Source organism: Pan paniscus, chromosome 14 (assembly GCF_029289425.2).
Source record: "Pan paniscus chromosome 14, NHGRI_mPanPan1-v2.0_pri, whole genome shotgun sequence".
NCBI lineage: Eukaryota > Metazoa > Chordata > Mammalia > Primates > Hominidae > Pan > Pan paniscus.
Window position 1 is genome coordinate 53,568,898 of NC_073263.2, and position 17,913 is coordinate 53,586,810.

At 39.2% G+C, this 17,913-nt stretch overlaps 1 protein-coding gene across 5 annotated transcripts in view; it reads right to left on the reverse strand.

The window, feature by feature from the left end:
• The window catches only part of NEK3 (NIMA related kinase 3), a 28,205-nt gene that overhangs the window by 4,478 nt on the left and 5,814 nt on the right, over positions 1–17,913 (reverse strand). For all 5 annotated transcript variants that reach the window (XR_008620638.2, XM_003809787.4, XM_063595776.1 and 2 more), the window contains 9 exons: positions 17,034–17,127; positions 16,849–16,946; positions 15,557–15,640; positions 14,271–14,338; positions 14,092–14,178; positions 11,346–11,400; positions 7,621–7,821; positions 6,843–6,915; positions 3,910–3,959 (listed from right to left, as the gene is read on the reverse strand). Coding sequence is in view for 4 of the 5 variants with exons in the window: in XM_003809787.4 (XP_003809835.1) it covers positions 3,910–3,959; positions 6,843–6,915; positions 7,621–7,821; positions 11,346–11,400; positions 14,092–14,178; positions 14,271–14,338; positions 15,557–15,640; positions 16,849–16,946; positions 17,034–17,127 (810 nt within the window). In the remaining variant the exon portion in view is untranslated. The remainder of the gene's footprint in view (positions 1–3,909; positions 3,960–6,842; positions 6,916–7,620; positions 7,822–11,345; positions 11,401–14,091; positions 14,179–14,270; positions 14,339–15,556; positions 15,641–16,848; positions 16,947–17,033; positions 17,128–17,913) is intronic.

A 17,913-nucleotide genomic window follows, 5' to 3' on the forward strand; every position in this document is an offset into this window, starting at 1 on the left:
CATAAACCTACATACATGTATATATTAATAGACATACACATTAATAGCCATTAATATCAATTATTATAAATATGAAGAGGATATATTAAAATGACAGCTATTTGGTAAGTCTTTACTAAGGAAAAGACTAATGAAAAATTTCAATATGGTTTGCTGTACGGGGCTTTACAAACTATAATATCAAAATGAGATATTTTATAAAGTTGCCATATAGAATCAAAATGTTCCCACTTAATTCAGTATCTTTCCAAATTATCTAAGCCCTTGATTTATTTCGTGAAATATAGTAATACACTATCTAGTTTACTAAATCTGCATATACTTTGAGAAGAAGTACATATTGAATGCCTAAACAGTCTCAGGCAAACAAATTCTCAATTATTTATTGAATGAATAAATAAAGAGTAGGCTTGGGTGGCATGGTGGGTTTTCTTATTTCTAAGCAGTGGTTCTGAAACTTCTCTTCCCACACATGTAGGGAACATAAAAATCTGTCACTTAACAGTGGTAGCTCACTTACAGCAGAGATTTCAAAGCCTCCTATACTCAAGAATGACATCAGAATCTTGGAGGAGTAGTGGTGAGGGGCAGCTGTGAAAAGCCCCCAGGGGATTCCAGTCTTTCCTTCCCATTGAGGATCACTGCTTTCTGTGTCTGCAGCAGCCTCCCACATTCCTCTGGGCGCTATTCAACTCTGCCTTCATTGCCATTGTCCTTTGCTGGCCTGCACACAAGTTTTCCTACCTCAAGTCCTCCATTTCCTGACTGACTTTTTGGCCTTTTCTCCATTTTGTTTACATGTTGCACCCTTTTCATTTTGCAAACACATATTGCTGTGTCCACTACAGGTGGTATCAAACTATAGCATGTGGGCACAGATCATCTGCAAAGGGCACAAGGAAACATTTTAGGGGATGGAAATTCTTTTCTTTTTGAGACAGAGTCTTGCTGTGTTGTCCAGGCTGGAGTGCAGAGATGCGATCATAGCTCACTGCAGCCTCAACTTCCCAGGCTCAGGCGATCCTCCCGCCTCAGCTTCCCAGTAGCTGGGACTACAGGCATGTGCCACCATGCCCACCTAAAATTTTTAATTTTTTGTAGAGATGGGGTCTCATTGTGTTGCCCAGGCTTGACTCAAACTCCTGGCCTCAATCAATGCTCCTGCCTCTGCCTCCCAGAGTGTTGGTATTACAGACATAAGCCACTCTGCCCCACCTGGAAGTTCTATATGATGACTGTGGCAGGGGTTATATGGATATTTAAATACCATCACCAAAATTTATCAAATTGTGCATAAAAATGGGTAAATTTTGTGGCATGTAAATTATACCTCAAAAACTGGAAAAAACAGACATTACAATGAAAAGAAAAAAAGTATAGAGGTCTGTATTCCATTTGTAGCAACATAATGGTGGGGTGTTGTTATTTATTTAGAACCTATGGTTCATTCAAAAAATTAAAAAGTTTAATTACTAGTACATTCCATGAAGAGAGCAATTTGTTGTCATACAACATCTTTTCCTTTTTGAATTGAAAGGTTAGGCCAGGCGAAGTGGCTCACACCTATAAATCCCAGCACTTTAGGAGGCCAAGGTGGGAGGATCACTTAAGCCCAAGAGTTCAACACCAGCCTGGGCAACATAGTGAGACCTCATCTCTATAAAAAAGTTAAATAATTATCCGGGCATGGTGGCATGCACCTGTAGTTCCAGCTACTCAAGAGGCTGAGGTGGGAAGATCCCTTGAGCCCAGGAGGTTGAGTCTGCAGTGAGTGGTGTTTACGCCACTGCACTCCAGCCTAGACAACAGAGAGAGAGAGAGAGAGAGAAGGAGAGAAGGAAAGAAAGAAAGGTTAACTGAAATACTGAAGAAAAAATCAATAGTACACAGTTTGCTAAGGGGGGGTGTGAGAACACTGAAACATGGATCGGCTGTTAATATCCACAGCTTTAGGGAAGTTTCAGTGTAAAAGAATGTCACAGTTGCCCAGGGCTAGATGAACAGGACCCCGAATGCCAGCCTGAAAATTGATTCTTGGGGTAACAAGGAGGTGCTACAAGGCATTGAACAGAAAAATGTTAAGATCTAAATAGTAATCTAAATGTTATTCAGCTTCAGCACAGCAATAAAAAGGAATGAAGTTTTGACACACAGAAGAACTTAAAAACATTATGTAAGTGAAAGAGGCCAGACATAAAAGGACAAATATTGTATGATTCCACTTACATGAAATACTTAGAATAGGCAATTTCACACAAAGATTTGAGCAGCTACCAGGGGCTACCAGATTTGAGATTAGAGGCTGCCAGGGGCTGCAGTGGTGGAAGAGGGAGTTATTGCTTAACAGGTACAGAGTTTCTGTTTGGGATGATAAAAAGTTTTGGAAATAGACAGTAGTGATGGTTGCACAGTATTATGAATGTAATTAACACCACTCAATTGTACACTCAGAATTGGCTAAAATGGCATATTTTATATTATGTATATTCTACCACCATAAAAAAACAAAAAGCAGGCCAGGTGTAGTGGCTCATGCCTGTAATCCTAGCACTTTGGGAGGCCAAGACAGGCAGATCACATGAGGTCAGGAGTTCAAGACCAGCCTGGCCAACATAGCAAAACCCCATCTCTACAAAAAGACAAAAAATTAGCTGGGCACGGTGGCTCGTGCCTGTGGTCCCAGCTAACCAGGAGGCTGAGGCATGAGAATTGCTTGAACCCGGGAGGCAGAGGTTGCAGTGAGCCGTGATCACGCCACTGCACTCCAGCCTGGGTGGCAGAGGGAGATTCTGTTTCAAAATAAACGAACCAAAAAGCAGCCAGGCCCAATGGCTCACACCTATAATCCCAGCACTTTAAGAGGCCAAGGCGGGAGGATCACTTGAACACAGGGGTTTGAGACCAGCCCAGGTAACATAGCAAAACCCCATCTCTTTAAAAAAATGCCAAAAAAAAAAAAAAAAAAAAAAGCTAGGCATGGTGGCACATGCCTGTAGTCCCAGATACTTGGGAGGCTGAGGTGGGAGGATCACTTGAGCCCAGGAGTTCGAAGATGCAGTGAGCCATGTTCACGTCATTGCACTCCAGCTTGGATGCCAAAGTGAGACCCTATCTCAAAAAAAAAAAAAAGCCAGGATAACACAAGATTTTCATGACTGAAAGCAAGACAAAATTCTTCCACATCTGTATTGAAACCACTATCATCAATAATCAAAAATGGAGGCTGGGCACGGTGGCTCACGCCTGTAATCCCAGCACTTTGGGAGGCTGAGGCGGGTGCATCACAAGGTCAGGAGATCGAGACCATCCTGGCTAAAACAGTGAAACCCCGTCTCTACTAAAAATACAAAAAATTAGCTGGGCATGGTAGCGGGTGCCTGCAGTCCCAGCTACTCAGGAGACTGAGGCAGAAGAATGGCATGAATCCAGGAGGCGGGGCTTGCAGTGAGCCAAGATGGTGCCACTAGACTCCAGCCTGGGTGACAGAGCGACTCCATCTCAAATAATAATAATAATAAATGGAAAAATAAACAATAAATGGCGACCTAAAGTGGCTCAGCTGACAGTGCAGATGAACAGCTACCAGTTATTTCACATGCCAGAAAATGAAGGAAGAAGTACTTAACTAGAGGGACCAGGTCACAGTCTTCCAAATATCTTACGGCACTTAAGGGTAACCCGGTATCCAGGAGGTAGATATTTCATAAATGTATTTTTTTTTTTGAGATGAAGTCTCGCTCTTGTCGCCCAGGCTGGAGTGCAATGGCGCAATCTCGGCTCACTGCAACCTCCGCCTCCAGGTTCACTTGATTCTCCTGCCTCAACCTCCCGAGTAGCTGGGATTACAGGCGTGCACCACCACACCCGGCCACCGCGCCCGGCCTCATAAAGTAATTTTAAAGCACTTACCACTGTGCTTGCTTCATTTCCCAAAGCTATCCTGATTCTGCTGGGGTTTGCTTTTAAAAGAGAGAGAGAAGGTAGAAAGATAAAACACATAAAGGATCATCCTATTAAGTTCCTAATATGATCTTCATACAGCTGGAGAAGTGAGTGAGGTTATTAAAGTCAAAGAGCCAAAGCTCTCTGATATCCTGAATGGGAATAACAAGCTTTAATCACCTAATAATACATCTCAGTTATTGAAAGAGGCTATTTCCACTGTTTCATTCCTAAAGTTAAAATCTAAAAGTTAAAAGACATCTCTATTCACTTATGCCAACCCATTTAAGCACTAAGAGGTAACATACTCTGCATACTTAAGGTTATTTTCCCCTTTGGTGCCTGCTAGCTAGTGGAGTCCGTACTTTTCCTGTTGGCTATCACAGCTGGTGAAATAAGTATCCCTAAAAAGAAGTGAGCTGTTTATTAACTCAGAAGAGAACAGCAGGAGGAGTCAGGAGAGAACCCTGGCAATTGATCCCTTTGGTAGGAATGGCTATACCTCATAGTGGTTCATGTCCCTTATTCATTCAACGTTTTAAAAAATTGCTATTGAACATGGATGATGATGCACTGAGAATACAAGAGTGAGCAAATCAGACGCAATCCCTGTCCTGTTCCATTTCATTATTCTGGTCTGTCTACAGATTAAACTGGAGATGCCATCAGACATATGGTCCCAGTCTGGTGGCATTTCTCTAACTACTTTATTCCTCTTTTTAGAAACTGTAACACTATACTTTTTTGGCCGGGTACGGTGGCTCATCCCTGTAATCCCAGCACTTTGGGAGGCCAAGGCTGCTGGATCACCTGAGGTCAGGAGTTTGAGACCAGCCTGCTCAACATGGTGAAACCCTGTCTCTACTAAAAAAAAAAAAAAAAAAAAAAAAAAAAAAAAATTAGCCAGGTATGGTGGCGCATGCCTGTAATCCCAGCCACTCTGGAGGCTGAGGCATGAGAATTGCTTGAACCCAGGAGGCAGAGGTTGCAGTGAGTTGAGACTGCACCACTGCACTCCAGCCTGGGAGACAGAGTGAGACTCTGTCTCAAAAATAAAATAAAGTTAATTTTTAAAAAAACCCTACATTTTTCCAAACTACCTTGAAATTTTTTAGTCTCTTTTTTTCTTGCCCAGCATTTTAAAACTAATTTCCCATTACCTTGAGATGTGAACAAAAGCCACAGAATAACACCTATGCTAAAGCAAACTGGTAAAACAAAGGTAACTGGCTATCTCTTTTTTTTTTTGGAGACGGAGTCTCGCTCTGTCGCCCAGGCTGGAGTGCAGTGGCGCAATCTCGGCTCACTGCAACCTCCACCTCCCAGGTTCACGCCATTCTCCTGCCTCAGCCTTCTGAGTAGCTAGGACTACAGGCACCTGCCACCACGCCCAGCTAATTTTTTGTATTTTTAGTAGAGACGGGGTTTCACCATGTTCGCCAGGATGGTCTCGATCTCCTGACCTCATGATCTACCCACCTCGGCTTCCCAAAGTGCTGGGATTACAGGCAGGCGTAAGCCACTGCGCCCAGCCGCTATCTCTTAACTAATGGAGAAAAGGTTGAGTTATAAGACTGAAGGGTTTGCATCCTTCCAAAAACAACACTTAAAAGTTAAGTTTAAGAAAACAATACAGTTCTCAAAATGTTTCTTTTGTAGTATCTGCATATAACATTATGATAAAGAGCACCAGGCAATAGAGGTTTTGCAACATGTCCCAGCAGTGAATGATCTCCTACACTTCTTAATTCTTCTCCTGTATTCCATTCATAGCTACTATCTCTGATGGATTTCTTCAGAAGGAAATCACTGATGAGAAATGAAAGGGAATAAAAATAGCTTTGAAAAAATTCAGAGATGACAACTTCCAAAGAGACAATAAATTAAATTTGATATTTTCTCAGGATAGGCTATAGATGTATGAAAATTTCATGTAGCTATTATGTGGATGATTCACAGCTTTGGAAAAGGCTCTGGTTTTTGTCTTTAATTAGGATATTTTACTGTTTAAGAGCAGTTTTAGGCCAGGCACAGTGGCTCATGCCTGTAATCCCAGCACTTTGGGAGGCTGAGGTGGGTGGATCACCTGAGGTCAGGAGTTCGAGACCAGCCTGATCAACACGGTGAAACCCCGTCTCTACTAAATTCAAAAAATTAGCCAGGCATGGTGGCACATGCCTGTAATCCTAGCTACTTGGGAGGCTGAGGCAAGAGAATCACTTGAACCTGGGGGGGCAGAGGTTGCAGTGAGCCGAGATTGTGCCATTGCACTCCAGCCTAGGCAACAAGAGTGAAGCTCCATTTCCAAAAAAAAAAGCAGTTTTAGGTTCACAGCAAAACTGAGTGGTGAATACGGACAGTCCCATATACCACCTGTCCCCACACACATACCACCTCCCCAATACTAACATGCCGCACCATTACAGTCGATAAACCTACTCCGACACATCACTACCACCCATCACCCAGAGTCCACAGTTTACATTAGAAAAGCTTCTCTTTTTAAAAAGTCTGTTTACACAATGGTTCTTCAGAAACTTGGGATACATTTTCCTACAAGATTAGTGCTATATTTTCATGGATAGATTCTTAGGTCAGCCCACAGAAGAAGCCTTCTACCTGACCTACACAACAAGCCAGAGAAAATATGGAACTAATAATGACAGCATAATCTTTCCATCACTAAAATATCCAAAACTAGGCTTTTTTAAATCCCAATTTTTTCAGGGATCAAAAAGTATTCAGTACAGAATTACATCTAAAGTAACAAAAAGAAAAGGTTCATTTGAGGAGTATCTCTGATAATCATTTCTAATAACTTAAAAATTATACATTTCTTTTCTGTTATAGTATATTTTTAAAAGAGCACTTAACAAAAAATACTCTGTCAAAATTCTTACTTTTTTTTCTTGGTGTATTATGCTTCGAATTTTTTATTTCTTCTAATACCTCCTCACCATATTCCATGATGATCTGAAATTTAAAGTTGAGAATTTAGAGATGTGAAAACATACTTTTCTATAGATACTGCCGTGATGTCATTTCATCATCAGCATTCTTTAGCACAATAATATTTCAAGTTGAAAAACAAAAGTACCACTTTAAAAAGTACATACAGGCCGGGCATGGTGGCTCACGCCTGTAATCCCAGCACTTTGGGAAGAGCCGAGACAGGCAGATTGCCTGAGGTCAGGAGTTTGAGACCAGTCTAGCTAACATGGTGAAACCCCGTCTCTACTAAAAATACAAAAAAATTAGCTGGACGTGGTGGCGTGTGCCTGTAACCCCAGCCACTTGGGAGGCTGAGGCAGGGGAATTGCTTGAACCAGGGAGGTGGAGGTTGCAATGAGCCAAGATCGCACCACTGCACTCCAGCCTGGGCGACAGAGCGAGACTCCATCTCAAGAAAAAAAAGTACATATAATTTCGATAGACAAATGCAGACATTTATATATGTCTAAAAAAGGTCTGGAAGGATATACAAACTGTGATTATACTTGGGGAATAGCATTGTGGGGGGTAAGAGGAAGGAAACGAAGTTTTAACTTTTTATTTTTTAATATACTTCTGTATCATTTGGATTTTGATGAGCACATGTAATGTATAATGTTAAAAGATAACAAACCATTTTACCATACACTTGAAAACTGTTCACAACCAATCCAACACAGATCATACCTCGGGGGGTAAGCACTTCTGGACAAGCCGAGCTACGATGCCTCGAGAGAGAAGCGTTGTAGCCGAGGGGCGATGTGAGGGATTCCTTTTAAACATCTGCTTGACTAGGAACTGAAGTTCATAGGAGTAATGAGACGGCAGTGGACTGATGCACCCTTGACATACTTTGAGGATAAGATTTTTCCAACTATTTGCCTGAAACTGAAAAGGAAAATTGAACTTTACAAGCAGATACAGGGGAAGAAATGGAAGCAAGAAACTACCAGTTATGTAAATTATTCTAATTTTATAAACATATCTGCTGTCTGGTCATTTTTCTTTCTAGAGGTGTCCTTAAGATACCATTATATAATCTTAAGGTGGCTTAGGAGAAAGTTAAACATGAATGGTAAAAAGCTTCCCCATCTAGAAAAAGTATTTCCATCAATGCCTGCTGTGACTACCTTATTAGTCCTAATGTTTTTTGCAGATATACATTATTAATATATATTGAAAATCAAAGTAATATATACACATGGCCTTTTAAAACATCAACTGATACTAAAGGTTTATAATAAGTGTAATATCCCTTTGCTCCAGCCCTTCCCAGAAACTGCCAGGCCTGCTCCATAGCAACATGCACTTCAGACTTTCCCAGTTTTCTACAGGTGGTTTTTTGGCTTGAGTGTGATGGTGCAATCACAGCTCACTGCATCTTTGACCTCCTGGGCTCAAGCGATCCTCCCACCTCAGCCTCCCAAATAGCTGGGACTACAGGCATGTGCCACCGCGCCTGGCTAATTTTTAATTTTTTTTTCTTTTTTTAGATGCAGGGTCTTGCTATGTTGCCCAGGCTGGTCTTGAACTCCTGGGCTCAAACAATCCTCCCACTTTGGCTTCCCAAAGTGCTGAGATTACATGCATGAGGCACTGCACCTGGCCAGACTTTTCCAATTTTAAACTTCTACTGCAAAATCCTTTTTAACCATTCCTGTCATTAAAGCAGCTATGAAAATTTGATGAGTAACACCGTGGGATATACAATGACAGACTGGAGTAACGTTTTTAAAGTTTTCCATGTATAATAAATATATCAGAACTAACATTAGATGTCAGCCTTGGTAATGCTTATGAAAGAATGTGCTAGCATTCTACCTTGAAAGTGTATTGCCCTAATACCTACATGAGGGGTTGACAGGTGCAGCAAATCACCATGGCACCCATTTACCTATGTAACAAAGCTGCGTACTCTGAACATGTACCCCAGAACTTAAAATAAAAATTTTTAAAAAGATATTTTATTAATTCATTGCTAGTTACGTTTGAAAATGTTTTCTGCTGATCTGCATATTATGTTTTTATTTATGGTATCTTTTGCTATGCAAAATTTAAAATTTAGTATAGTCAAATTTATTCATCATTTTTCCTTAATAATTTCTGCTTGTCGAATCTTGCTTAAGAAATGATTCTACACCTCAAGGCTATGATAGATGTTAATTACAGTGTGGGGTATATGGAAGCTTTTTGTACTATCTTTGTAATTTTTCTGTAAATCTAAAACTGTTTTAAAATGTTAAAGAAGTTTATTTTTTAAAAAGTGTATTGTCCTATGAATATAAAATGTAAGTGAATATATGAAAAAGAAAAATCAACACATAACAAAGGACAAATTGTGATAATGACAAATACTACTGAATCTGCTTTGCCTCTGGCTTTTTAACCATTACACCAACTATCTGTGTTTCCTAAAGGTTTGAGAACAACTTTTGTCTTCGAGCAGACAAGGGATGACAGATCTCATGCCAAATATTCAGGGCACTATAGTCCTTAATACTCATTCTTGCTAGAAAAAAGAAGAACGTGTACATGTAAATTATGAAAAAGATATATCAGGAAGTAAAGAATTTTAAGATGTTGGAATTTTAAAAATAATTTTATTTGTAGACTATGGTGGTTCTCAACTTGGGCTGTACATTGTAATCACCTGTTTTTAAAACATTAATGCCCAGGACATTTTCAGAGATTTTAATTCAATCACTGTGCTGTGGGCCTAGGCATCAGCATTTTAAAGGTTCCCCAAGTTGTTCTGTGTAGCTATCATTATAAACCACTTATATGCAAGGAAGATAACCTCTCATTAATACCAGGTGTCTTCAGTTTGAGCTACTTTCATCTGGTAGTGGTGAAGATTGTTTCTCAACCATTCACCCTCTCCTGAGCTCTATGTGCCCTCAAGTACATCTGTAAAAAAGCTAACTTTCAGCCTGTGCCCAAAGAACAGAATTTATTTCTATGCAAAGCTAAGAACTAATAGGAATTAGCCCTGCAGTTGTTGTTCTATGTAATAAACAATGGCTGAACAAGCAGGACAAGTTATTTAACCTTTTTTTGTTCATATTTTTAAAAATATCTTGAAAAAACACATAATAGGGCAAAGTCTATGTTTTCATGATGTTTCAGTTAGAGAGGAAACTCATATAAGTGAAATCTAACTGCAAAAAGCTGAGGAAAAAAATGACGCGGCCACTCTTGCAAAGTTTGCTGCTTCCTCAAAAAGCTAAATACAATTACCATATGACCCAGCAGTTCCACTGCTAAATGTAAACCTCAAAATTTGGAATCAAGGACTCTAACAGATACTTGTACACCATTTGTTCATAACAGCATTATATACAATAGCCAAAAGACAGAAACGACCCAAGTGTCCCTCAACAGATGAATGGATAAACATGTCTATACACACAATGGAATACTATGCAGCCGTAAAAAGGAATGGAATCCTGATAGATGCTACAACATGGATGAACCTTGAAAACACTGTGCTAGTGAAATAAACCAGACACAAAAGGGCAAAAGTTCTATAATTCCAGTTGTATGAAATATCTAGAATATGCAAATTCATGAGGCAGAAATTAGATTGGGGGCTGGGGAAAGGGAAGAAATGGGGAGTAACTATTTAATGGGTACAGAGTTTCTGGTTGGGGTGATGACAAAAGTTTTACAAAGAGATATTAGTGGCCGGGCATAGTGGCTCATGCCTGTAATCCCAGCACTTTGGGAGGCCGAGGCGAGCAGATCACCTGAGGTCAGGAGCTCGAGACCAGCCTGCTCAACATGGGGGAAAATACAAAAAAATACAAAAAAAATGTCTCTAGTAAAAATACAAAAAAAATTTAGCTGGGCATGGTGGTATGCACCTGTAGTCCCAGCTACTTGGGAGGCTGAGGCAGGAGAATCACTTGAACCCAGGAGGCGGAGGTTGCAGTGAGCTGAGATTGCACCACTGCACTCCAGACTGGGCAACAGAGCAAGATTCCATCTCAAAAACGAAACAAAACAAAACAAAACAAAAAACCCCCAAAGAGATAATAGTGGTGGTTGCACAATATTGTGAATGTAATTAATGACAATGAATTGTATACTTAAAAAATGGATAAAATGGCAAATTTTATATTTATTTTATCAAAATAAAAAATTAAGAATAGCAAAAAGAAAGAAAAGAGGAAAAGAGAAAGAAAAAGAGAGAGAGAAAGGTTATGTATTGCACAGCCAAACTGAATAATGGAAATTTCCTATTAGTATATGCTACAAAACTAACTCAGGGCAGATGACTGCACTGGAAACATATACAAACTTTTATAATGACTTCATCCTAGGGAAGCAAACTGCCAACTAGAATCTGTCACATTATTAGGGCTCAGCTAGATATGACAAGCTGCCTTTTCCATTTTGCACGCCATACTTACTGGATGCTTAAGGGTACAGAGTTCATACAGGATGCAACCCAAGGACCAGATGTCACTGAAAGCATAAAGAAGCAATGTAATCACAAGCGGGTTACGTATTTTCTAGTACAAAAAATAATTTCTTACCTTTAATAAGAATAGATATCACAAGTAATTCCTAGGTATTAAAACATATAATTTTGGTCTAACACCTAGATACTTCCTAAGAGTAGTGTTCACAATAAAACTCTCTGCTTTTCAATCCCCACCCCCTTCAAATTGGGGCGGTTGAGATATCACTTCAGTAGCATTTGGGAATTCAGTAGCAAGAGGGAATATTTGTGGACTCAGATGATCACAGCTGGAAGAAGGACTCTGGAAGGCATCCAGTGTAGTTTCTATTCCGACCACCCTGGACACAGCACCCAGCCTTTGATCACATCTCCTGCTGGCAGCTCTCTACTTCCCACACAGTCTGCTGGATGGCTCTAAGGGATAGGGTTCTTCCTTGAGACTCCTTGAGATGGAGTCTCGCTCTGTTGCCCAGGCTGTAGTGCAGCCTCGCAATCTCGGCTCACTGCAAGCTCTGCCTCCCGGATTCACACCATTCTCCTGCCTCAGCCTCCAGAGTAGCTGGGACTACAGGCGCCTGCCACCACGCCCAGCTAATTTTTTTTTTTGTATTTGTTTTAGTAGAGACAGGGTTTCACCGTGTTAGCCAGGATGGTCTCAATCTCCTGACCTCGTGATCCGCGCGCCTCAGCCTCCCAAAGTGCTGGGATTACAGGCGTGAGCCACCGCGCCCAGCCCACCTTTTGTTTTTTTTAAGGGATGGGGTCTCACTGTGTTGCCTAGGCTGGAGTGCAGTGGCTATTCACAGGCATGATGTCACTGTACTGCTGCCTTGAACTCCTGGGCTCAAGCAATCCTCCTGCCTCAGCCTCCCAGGTAGTTGGGACTACAAGCACACACCACCAGGCCCAGCTCCTCCAGACTTTTCTAAATGATATTCTTTTTTATTTTAATTAATGGTTTTTACCAACTATTTCCCCGTTTAGTTTTTTTAAATTTCAAATCTACAGAAAAGTTGCAATGTCCACATGCCCTTATCTAGGTCCCCCAATCATTCTCATTGGCCATGTTTGCGTGCTAATCTCCCTCCTCTATATCTACCTGAATCTCTTGAAAAAAGGTTGCCCGCCGGGTGTGGTGGTTCACACCTGTAATCCCAGCACTTTGGGAGGCCAAGCAGGGCAGATCACAAGGTCAGGAGTTCGAGACCAGCCTGGCCAATATGGTGAAACCCCATCTCTACTAAAAAATACAAAAATTAGCTGGGTGTGGTGGCGGGCGCCTGTAGTCCCAGCTACTCAGGAAGCTGAGGCAGGAGAATCACTTGAACTCGTGAGGCAGAGATTGCAGTGAGCCAAGATTGTGCCATTGCACTCAAGCCTGAGCAACAGAGTGAGACTCCGTCTCAAAAAAAAAAAAAAAAGGTTGCAGATATTGAACACTTCATCCCTACATACATCAGCATGTATCTCCTAAGAACGAAGACCTACACTTTCCCTCATAAACACAATACTGTTATCACATCCAAGGAATTTAATCTCAATTCGGTAACATTATTTAAAATTTACTGCATACCCAAATTTCCCCAATTGTCCCAATAAGTCCCTGTAGAGCTGTTTTGTCCCCATTCAGTCAATTCTACTCTTAAAAAAACCTATTTAGTATAGATTGTCATACCCTTTTCAGAAAGCAAGTCAGCAAAAAGTAACAACAGCCTTTAGGTGTTTCTCCTCCTAGAATCCATGCCAAGAATGTCATATAAAACAAGGACAAATCTAGACAAAAGGTATGTTAATTACAGCACTGTTTATGAGACTGAAATGTAGAAATATAAGGCCAACAACAGAGGGATTACTAAGTAAATTTTGGAAGCGCCATATAGTAAAATATATGTAGCCATTAGAAAATTTATGAAGAGTTTAAGTATGTGGGGAAATGACTATAATGTAAAACGACTAAAGTAAATTATATATAAAATATATCAACCAGTTTTAGGGGGAAAAGTAAATGAAGAAAAAAACATCAAAATGTTATTAGCAGTTAAGAAAAGTGGGTGATTTCCATGTCCTTTCTTACAGGTCTATTTCCAATCTTCCCTGCACATCCATCCCCACAATGGGCACATATAACTTATATTCAGAAAAAATACTGCATTTTAAATCATTAAGATCTTCATATTAACCTCCTGCAATCAACTTACCTATCACAAGTGCTTAAAATCTAGCCCTGTAAATACCAACTCAATGACACAATCTATTCATTCTCAAATGTTGCTGTACATTGGAATCACCCAGTGATCTTGAAAAATTACTGATGCCTGCTTCTCACCCTTTGCCATTTTGATTTAATTAGTGTAGACGCAACCTGGGATTTGGGATTTTTATAAGTGGGAACAACAGTTTGGGAACCACTGATATAATTCATACCGTCCCTAGAAATGACTAGCCTTTCTTTCAGCATTTGCTCCTCTCAGCTATAATTAATAGCAATTGGAAAACTATTACTTTTATCTAGCAGCCTAGCAATATAGATTAGCAATATAGATTCCAGATATATTTCTGCTTTCAGATATATTTCTTAGAAACCAATATGATCCATGCATCTGTTTTGAAGTGACGTCAGACTCTAGCATCATTTGCAGGCTAAAATGCCTGTCACCAAATGGGCACCCTGACATCAAATATGCAGCACTCACCTTTTATTGTTATAAGGCAGGTTTTCCCAAATTTCTGGAGGCACATAATAAGGAGTTCCCACATAGGTACAAGCAAATGCCATCGGACTAAAACCATAAAAAGGCAACGAATGATTACAGAACATTCCTGAAAATGGATGTTTTGATTACTGTCACTACCGTAGAACAGACATACATACTTGGAGAGAAGACGGGCAGATCCAAAGTCTCCCAGTTTCACTTTTCCATTCTGAGTGAGGAAGATATTCTGCATTTAAAAAGAAAAGCTCAGATTATGTCTTCTATCATCAAACATGAGGCAGATAAGCTGTCTTCCAAAGCCTGCTGATGATGGAGATTAAGGCTAGAAATGCTGACAGCTGAGTCCCAGAGTGGAACACAAAACACCAAGATCCCCTCTTGATCGCTAGACATTCCCCTGCATGGAAACTCAGGATGAGTGCTTCAAAATCTAACAAGCAAGTTTTAGGTTGTATCAGCAGACGCAATCGACCCGGTGAGAACCTGTGTCAGGGTGATGCCACATGGCAGGCCCAGGTGTCAACCGTTTTCCATCTGAGAACACATGGACTTAGTAAGTGGTCACTAAAAGAGAGCTAGGACACATTAATATACACAGTCCCATGCTGCATAACCACATTTCAGTCAACAATGGATGGCATATACGACAATGGTCCCAGAAGACTATAATACCAAATTTTTAATGTACTTTTTCTATGTTTAAATATACAACTACTTACCATTGTATTCCAATTGCCTGAGAAATTCAGTACAGTAACACGCTGTACCAGTTTGTAGCCTAGAAGCAATAGGCTACACTATATAGCCTAGGTGTGTAATAGGCTATACCATCTAGGTTTGTGTAAGCACACTCTACGATGCTCACAGAACAAAATCACCTTACGATGCATTTCTGAGTACTTATCCCCCTGTCGTTAAGCGATGCATGACTGTACTACTACAGAGATTTCAATGACTTTTTCTCAGGTATTACCTTATTTGGTTTGTATAAATATTAAGTCAAAGGGTACAAAGTTTCAGTTATGACAAGTAAGTTCCAGTGATCTGTTGTACAACATGGTGACTATAGTTAATAATAATGCATAGAATACTTAATAATGCATAGAATACTTAAAAAGTGCTGAGAGTAGATCTTAAATGTCCTCACCACAAAGAAATAATAAGTACGTGAGGTGACAGATATGTTAATTACCTTGATTTAATCATTTTACAATGTGTGTGTATATATATAAAACACGTTGTACGTCATAAACATACACAATTTTTGTCAATTATATTTTAAGAAAGGTGGGGGAATTTAAATTTGAAAAGTAAATAACAAATATTAGGCTGACAAATATTTCTAAACTAAACAAAACTGTCCCAAAATGCATGGGATAACACAGTAAAATGACTGAATTAAGTACTTTTTTTTTTTTTAAGTCCAAAAATGTACTCCACTCACCTTGGACTTGATATCTCTGTGTAGCACACGTTTCTTGTGAATGTGATTTACTCCAAGGCACATTTGGGTAAACCAATTAAGTATCTGTAAGAAAAAGGTATGCAAAATCTTCAAGAATGCAGTAACTGGCTCATGTTAACTTACAATTCCAAAGAATCATCTCTAGGCCTTAGTCAACCAGGATTTTACATAATGTGAGTACAGAACTCCTATAAATTACATAGTTCAACTAAGATTCAGTGTTACTTGGAGAAACTGAGAAAAGCTGTGACTCCCATATTCCATCATCTTATGAATGATCCAAATAGCAATTTATTTTAGTAAAACTTCCACTTATATTATTCTTATATTCAACCAAATAAAAATATTTCTTAAATGCTTAAAGGGAGTTCACCAATAAGAAATACACTACAGCTTTTCTAGTGTAATCATTATGTTGGATTTTCATTTACTTCTGCAGAATATCCATACGGTAACATCAAAAGATTTCATTATATCATAAATAATCCTTTGAGGTCAATAGTTCCTGCTTATAAGTCCAAGGTCAACAGTACCCAGAATTTCTAGGTGTCTTGGGGGCCTACAACTAAATGTCAAACTAATTTTTTTTTTCCCTCTTGCTACGGAGATTCTTCCAGTTGAAGCCAAGGTTGACTTCCTTCTACGGAACCCATATTTTTAACAATATAGTTTCTAAATGAATAATATTTATTTACATTTATTTACATACTTTCATAACATGCTATAACCTAAATCAAACTAAGCCTCATTGGAGCAATTTAAATATTTTCCATAGCCAATTCATTAAAAAATATTTAGTATGCAATTTTCCACTAAAAAGGCAGCAAGTCTTAGACTGAAGGGACCACTTCAAGCTTTAGGAGGAAAAAGATTGAGAATAGGTACTCCCAAGAAACAGAAATGGCAAGCTTCATTCTTCTGATGTTTTAGTAATACAAAATAAAATAGACCTCTCTTCTAAAATTTCAGTACGATAAAAACCAAGATTTTAAATATCTAGTACAAAATTTGGTGATACGATCTTGAAATTATTCTAAACATGAAAGTTTTATTTCATAATAATTTATAACCTATAGATTTTACTTCCTAAAACCATTTCAGGCAGCCATATCCTGAGGACACTAAGTGGTAACACCAATACAGAAATCAGTCATTTCTATCTACCTTCTCAGGTAATTACAGACATCAATGCTTTTGTTTTAACTTATACAAAGTTTATGAGAAAAGTGGCTTCTAAACCTTGAGAGAAACTATGTAAGTCAATCTCTTACCATGTCTTCAGGAAATAACTTTCCTTTCTGCTGTTTAATCTTTTGCATTAGATCCCCTCCATCACAGTATTCCATCACAATATACAAGTGTCCTTCAGCTAAAACAGATATAAGCTCTTTAGAAAAGCTGTAGTGGCTATAAATCAAATTCAGAAATGCACATATCTGGGGGAATTCATATTTACCTTCAAATGATTCTTTGAAGGCAACAATATTAGGGTGTTTCATTTTGGCTAAAAGAACAGCCTCCTTCCTAGAATTCTGTGTATTAGAGAAAGACTAGAAAAACATTTTAAATAAGCATAAACTTAATACTGCATTTTAAAATACATAACTTTACAATAACATGGTTTATATGACACTTTAATGCTAGATGCAGTTTTATAACACACTTTGGCTCAACTTAAGTTTGTCAAATGACAAGAGAAAATACATGTTGATTTTTCAACTCTGGCTATATTTTCATGCTTGAGCTGACCCCTTCATTGTATTTTTATTTTCTTTTTTCATTCCTTACACATACAGAATGTAAATAGTTTTAATATCAGCCTAAGTATCACCTGACTTAGAGAGCCAGTATACCATCAAAAATAGTGTATCTTTTGCTTGATGACTTGTGATATAGAAAAAAAGAAAAAGAAATGTTTTATCCTAAAAGAAAAAAAAAAGGGAGCGACGGATTTCATGTTTTGACTGTCTGCATCACTTAGAGGAGTCCACTGGTCCAGATAAAAAAAGACTATGCTGGTATATTACTGCATCAAGGATGAACAAAGATGGCAAGCAAAGTAAGTTTCCAAAACCATTTATCCCTAACTTACTCTATGAGGATGAAATTCTGAATGATTCATCTTACAATTAAGAAATTGCCATTGTTAGTTGGGTGTGGTGGCTACCCTCCCCAGTGGCTGGGACTATAGATATAGACTATAGATGTAGTAGTCCCAGCCACTGGGGAGGGTGAGGTGGGAAGATCGCTTGAGCCCAGGAGTTTGAGCTGCAGTGAGCTACGATTGTGCCACTACACTCCAGCCTGGGCAATAGAGCAAGACCCCATCTATAAAT